The 5,330-nt window shown below is 47.6% G+C and overlaps 1 protein-coding gene across 1 annotated transcript; it reads right to left on the reverse strand.

The window, feature by feature from the left end:
• Positions 1-3,002: 3,002 nt before the first annotated feature.
• On the reverse strand, positions 3,003-4,813 carry UCN (urocortin). The gene has a single exon (XM_075338889.1). It carries the CDS (start codon positions 4,804-4,806, stop codon positions 4,312-4,314), a length of 495 nt encoding a protein of 164 aa, XP_075195004.1. The 5' UTR covers positions 4,807-4,813; the 3' UTR covers positions 3,003-4,311.
• Between the last annotated feature and the right edge of the window lie 517 nt (positions 4,814-5,330).

The following is a 5,330-nucleotide window of genomic DNA, read 5'->3' on the forward strand; positions in this document are numbered from 1 at the left end:
GACAGGAATTCCTCATAGAAACGGGGCAAAATTTAGAGCCTCATTAAGGCCCTTTGGTGTTGCTGTGTCCAAAATGGTGATCCGTTTTAGTTCACGTTGGGCCAAAAGTTTTTTAACATTTCCCCCCCTAATCCCACAGTGAATCACGTCTATACCCCTGACCATAAAAGATCTAGGGTTGCATCCATGGACCAACTTAAAGTGGCGCGGTATAGTTTAGAACTTATGCCGATTTGGCTATACATATTTATGTATCCTGTCAGGACAGAGGCACCATACTTATTAGCCAGCTACTTATGACTACTCATGACCCTTTGTCCCTGCTAGTAATTATCCTCTACTTGGGGTGTCTATCACCTTTGCTCCCCCACTTATATGTGGTAATTCACCTTGTCCTCTATTAGCACCATATATGTATATTTTCTATAAATGATTGAAACCATTTTTTAAAATAAAGAAATTCATAATAAAGCTTTTTGATATTTTATACGAACAGCCTTTGTAAGCTCCAGTTCTTTTTTCCTTGTTCATGTTGAGAAGGAATGCCTGGCTGTAGTATGGGCCCTTAGGAAACTAAGGCCGTATCTGTATGGATGAGAATTCACTGTGGTTACTGATCACAAGCCCCTCACCTGGCTGAACAGAGTCTCTGGGGACAATGGATGCTTATTACGATGGAGCCTGGCTCTGCAGCCCTATAACTTTACCATACAGTATAGAAGGGGCAGCCAACACCAAAATGCAGACGGATTGTCCAGGCAAGAAGAGCCCTGAGTCAGGTCCGCCATGTTTACGTGCACTTGACAAGCGACCTGTTGAGGTCACTAGTCCGTGCACAAATTGAGAGGGGAAGGGGTTGTAACATTATATCCCTCCAGCCTGTATTATATTGCAATCAGGCTTCAGCAGTAGCTATTGTCCTTGATATGGTGGGGGTTGCATATATATTGTTCTCCTCTGCAGGGGGCTTCCCTAGTACACAATCTCTGGAGACTGTGTCTAGGAACTTCTTTCTAACTAGTAGCTACAAGTAGCAAATGTTAAGAGGGTGAATCTAAGGAGAGGTGGGAGATTCAGCCACGTTTTTGGTTTAGTTATGCTTTGTTGGGTGAAGGGCGAGGACCTGTGCTGAGGCCAGCTCCTCTTGGCCCGTACATGGACAATTGGACATTGAGGATCAGCTGCCACGCTGCTGGATTTAGGGAACGCATCTGAGGACTGTTGCATTCTCCTTGGCGTCGGATTGCCCCAGATCTGTTTCCTTTGTGTGTACTCTAAAGAACCATTTGGATATTGGATGTTTTATGCTCCCTGCCTCATTAAATCTTCTTGGATTGTTCATCGGTCTGGTGTCCATTACTGCTCTGTTGCATACCCCGTCACAGTCATTACTGGCACACTTCAAGATGTCCCACCTTCAGGGAATTGTCTTTCTCCCTACTTTACCCCACATCTTGTCGTTTTTTTTACCTTTTTTCTTCACTATTTACAGGCCAAGCTGAGTGCGGAGGTTGAGTGTTTTTCGTCTTATGAATTTTACACTTTTCTGTGTGACCGTATCACACACTCACTGTGAGGTTCCCAATAATTGTAGTGGAAACAGCCGTGGCCTCCTCCACTAATCATTAGTCAATGGCGTAATTGTCCTGATGATAGGGGTAGTAGATGGCTATTCATGACAATTGGTGGCAGTGGTGGGATGTCTCTGTGACCCCCTCAGCTGTTTGTGACAATTGATGCCAACAGTGGGATTTCTCTATTTACCCCCCCCCCACTGTTCGTGACAATTGGTGACAGTGGTGGGGTGTCTTTGTAACCCTCCCTAGCTGTTCGTGACAATTGGTGGCAGTGGTGGGATATCGCAGTGACCCCCCTGACTCTTCGTGACAATTTTTTGGCAATGGTGAGATGTCCCTGTGACCCCCCCCCAGCTGTTTGTGACACTTAGTGGAAATGGTGGGATGTTTCTAAGACCCCCCATCCCCCGGCTCTTTATGACAATTGGTGGCAATGGTGGGAATTCTTTATGACGCCTCGGCTGTTCGTGACAGTTGGTGGCAGTGGTGGGATGTCTCTGTGACCCCTGACTGTTGGTTATAAATGGTGGCAGCGGTGGGATGTCTCTGTGACCCCTCAGCTGTTTGTGACAATTGGTAGCAGTGGTGGGATTTCTCTGTGACCCCCCCAGCAGTTCGTGACAATTGGTGGCAATGGCGAGATGTCTCTGTGACCCCCCCCCCCCCAGCTGTTCATGACCTTGACCTCCTGGTTGTTTGTGACAGTTGGTGACAGTGGTGGTATGTCTCATGTACATAACTAGCCAGGCACGCAGTGCAGATTGCTAACAGAATTTCCCAGTACAGTCAGCCCTACAAGGTGCTGCTCCTGGTCTCTTTACAGATCCCAGTTATGGCCCCCGACCTCCCTAGTGTACTACGGTAAACCGGCGCATGCGCAGTCCAGTGGTGCCATCCTATACATGGAGTACCCAGGGCTGCCATTATAATGTATTCTGAGGAATATGAGATTGTGTGGTGGGGAATATAATGATTTATGATGGCTATGCTCCTCAGACTGGTCACCATGGTAGGACCACACGATGCACATGACGGTGTGAGGAATATGAGACTGTGCGGTGGGGAATATAATGATTTATGATGGCTATGCTCCTCAGACTAGTCACCGTGATAGGACCACACGATGCACATAACAGTGTGAGGAATATGAGATTGTGTGGTGGGGAATATAATGTTTTATGATGGATATGCTCCTCAGACTGGTCATTGGGGTAGGACCAAACAATGTCCACGACAGTGTGAGGTATTTGTGACCACTGTCAGCTTGGGAGAGCTGGACTCAGTACATGGGACTTCCAGTCTGGTCCTGGTCTATGTGAGTCTCTTACTTGTCAACTTTTAATAAATTCATCAGAATATTATATTTCGCCATGATGTCACCGGTTTGGTAAAGAAGCCAATTTCTGACAATTAGCGTGACCAGCTTTATTGCATACAAAGACAAGGTACAACTCAGGCTGTGGTGGGACACGTTATAGCTCCAGGGGTTACGAAGACAACAAATACACACAATATCTGGTCCAGGTCCTGGACTGCTGATCCCATCACCGGTCACCATATTACCTGTAAAGCCTGCTTTACACGGGACGACCGATTGTGCGATTTCACAATCGATCGTACCCGCCCCCGTCGTTTGTGTGTCACGGGCAAATCACTGTCCGTGTCGCACAAAGTCGTGAAACCCCCGTCACATGTACTTACCTGCTGAGCGACCTCGCTGTGGGCGGCGAACGTCCACTTCCTGAATGGGGAGGGACGTTCGGCATCACAGCGACGTCACACAGCGGCCAGCCAATAGAAGCGGAGGGGCGGAGATGAGCGGGATGTAAACATCCCGCCCACCTCTTTCCTTCCGCACTGCCGGCGGGAGCCACAGGACGCAGGTAAGCTGTGTTCATCGTTCCCGTGGTGTCACATGGAGCGCCGTGTGCTGCCACGGGAACGATGAACAACCTGCTGCAGGAAAAATAAACGATATTATGAAACTGAGCGACGAGTACACGACTCATGTTTTGTGAGCGATACTGCGTCGCTGAGAGGTTTCACATGAGACGACGTCTTGTACGATGCCGGATGTGCGTCACGAAAACCGTGACCCCGACGATGCATCGCACGATCCGTCGTCTCGTGTAAAGCACCCTTAAGTCTATGGTGATAAAGAGCAGCCAGGGTCCCACTCAAGCTTCCCCTGACTCTGTTGGTGCCCAGCTATCTGTCTGGGGTTGATGGTGGCCCATAAATTGCCCCCTCACTCAGCCTCACTTCTTGGATCAGCCACAAACTCCTTATATTGTCCTCCTGGAGGCGTCCCTGTTCCCCTCATTCTGCCCTTATTGATTCTTACATTCCCCATCTAAGAATCCCTCCATCACTTGGCTACATCTGTGACTTGGGTTGGATGTGTGGTGGGTTTTGCGCTTTATCGACACTTTGACCTCGGCTGTCTACAGTGAAGACATGGATGAATATTGTGAGCAGAGTCGTCACCAATCATGGTGGTGTTGAGCCTGAGAAAAACACAAAGATAACTGGAGACAGTGGTGAAATCAGGAAAGCTCATATTTGGAGACCTATACATAAAGGATAACCCCAATCTTCCCTCCCCAGCCCTGTCAGTCTATGCAGGGTCTCAGAGCCCACCCCACCACCATGTAGAGAGAAGTACAGTATTGCACCTCAGAGGGTGGACGTTGGGAGACATTTCTTCAGGTTTGCATTGTGGCATTCACAACAGTTATTTCCCTACGGAGTCAAATATGATGCGGTTCTGTTCTGCCTGATGCTTCTGGTTCTGAGTCTTTGCTATGTCGATCATATGTCGAAGTATATGATAAGTCAAGTCTATGGAGATTGGGGGATCTTCTCTCTTAAGGCGGTCAGAAAACACTTCCAGAAAGGTCCTTGCTGATTCCTGTGGTCTAAATTCCTGGAAGACCGTCTGGAGAATGCTGAATATCGAGGACAGATCCTGGGATGGTATCTCATGGTCTGTGGAGAGTGAACCCTTGGTCACCCGCAGCTGCACATGGGGGTCTCCGACCTCCAGCTGTGGCACTCTTTCTCTTATAAAATACAACAAAGCCTGAGCGCTCTCATCACTTAACACTCCATCTAGACTGAGCCTTGGGCCCTCAAAGAAGCTCCTCTCCAAGGGCCGAGCCCCTAACTGTCCGGTGAGGACCAGAAAGAAAGCAAGTAGGGTGATGCATGACGGTGATGCAGACTTCATAGTGCTAAGACCTAGGAGTTAAGGAGATGGAAAAGGAGGTCAAAGTCATAACATCATACAACATGGAAATCAGACAATAAATTCATAAGGTAAGATTGCTGAAACAGCCCTAAATTTCATAAGAACTCACAAGACACATCTCCAGCACATTATTCCTTACAAGAAGCCAGAGCCGGACGGGTGTAGACTAAGTATCTTTAGTTATACTCCATCCTTGGGTTCCTCGGGGGCGTGTCCTTAGGAGTGTTCCCTCCTAGAACGCAGCTTCAGAGCGGAGCAATGTCTGACCATATACAGTTTATCCTCTAATACAAACAGTACACGTATACACTGATTGAAAAAAATATTCATACCCCAGGAACTTTCATTTTTTCATGTTAAACCAACAAACTTAAATGCATTCTATTGGGGTTTATTTTAGAGACCAACACTGAGTAGAAGTGTTTGAAGTGCAAATCTGGCCAGATCCCTCATGTTCAGAGGGTATAAAAAGCCTTATAAAGTCTCTGTATATTACTCTGTGC

This window comes from Anomaloglossus baeobatrachus, chromosome 3 (genome assembly GCF_048569485.1).
Source record: "Anomaloglossus baeobatrachus isolate aAnoBae1 chromosome 3, aAnoBae1.hap1, whole genome shotgun sequence".
Lineage (NCBI taxonomy): Eukaryota > Metazoa > Chordata > Amphibia > Anura > Aromobatidae > Anomaloglossus > Anomaloglossus baeobatrachus.

Bases quoted from the DNA above. Each gene is read 5' to 3' on its own strand.
- UCN (XM_075338889.1), bottom strand. From the start codon at position 4,806: ATGAAGTCTGCATCACCGTCATGCATCACCCTACTTGCTTTCTTTCTG.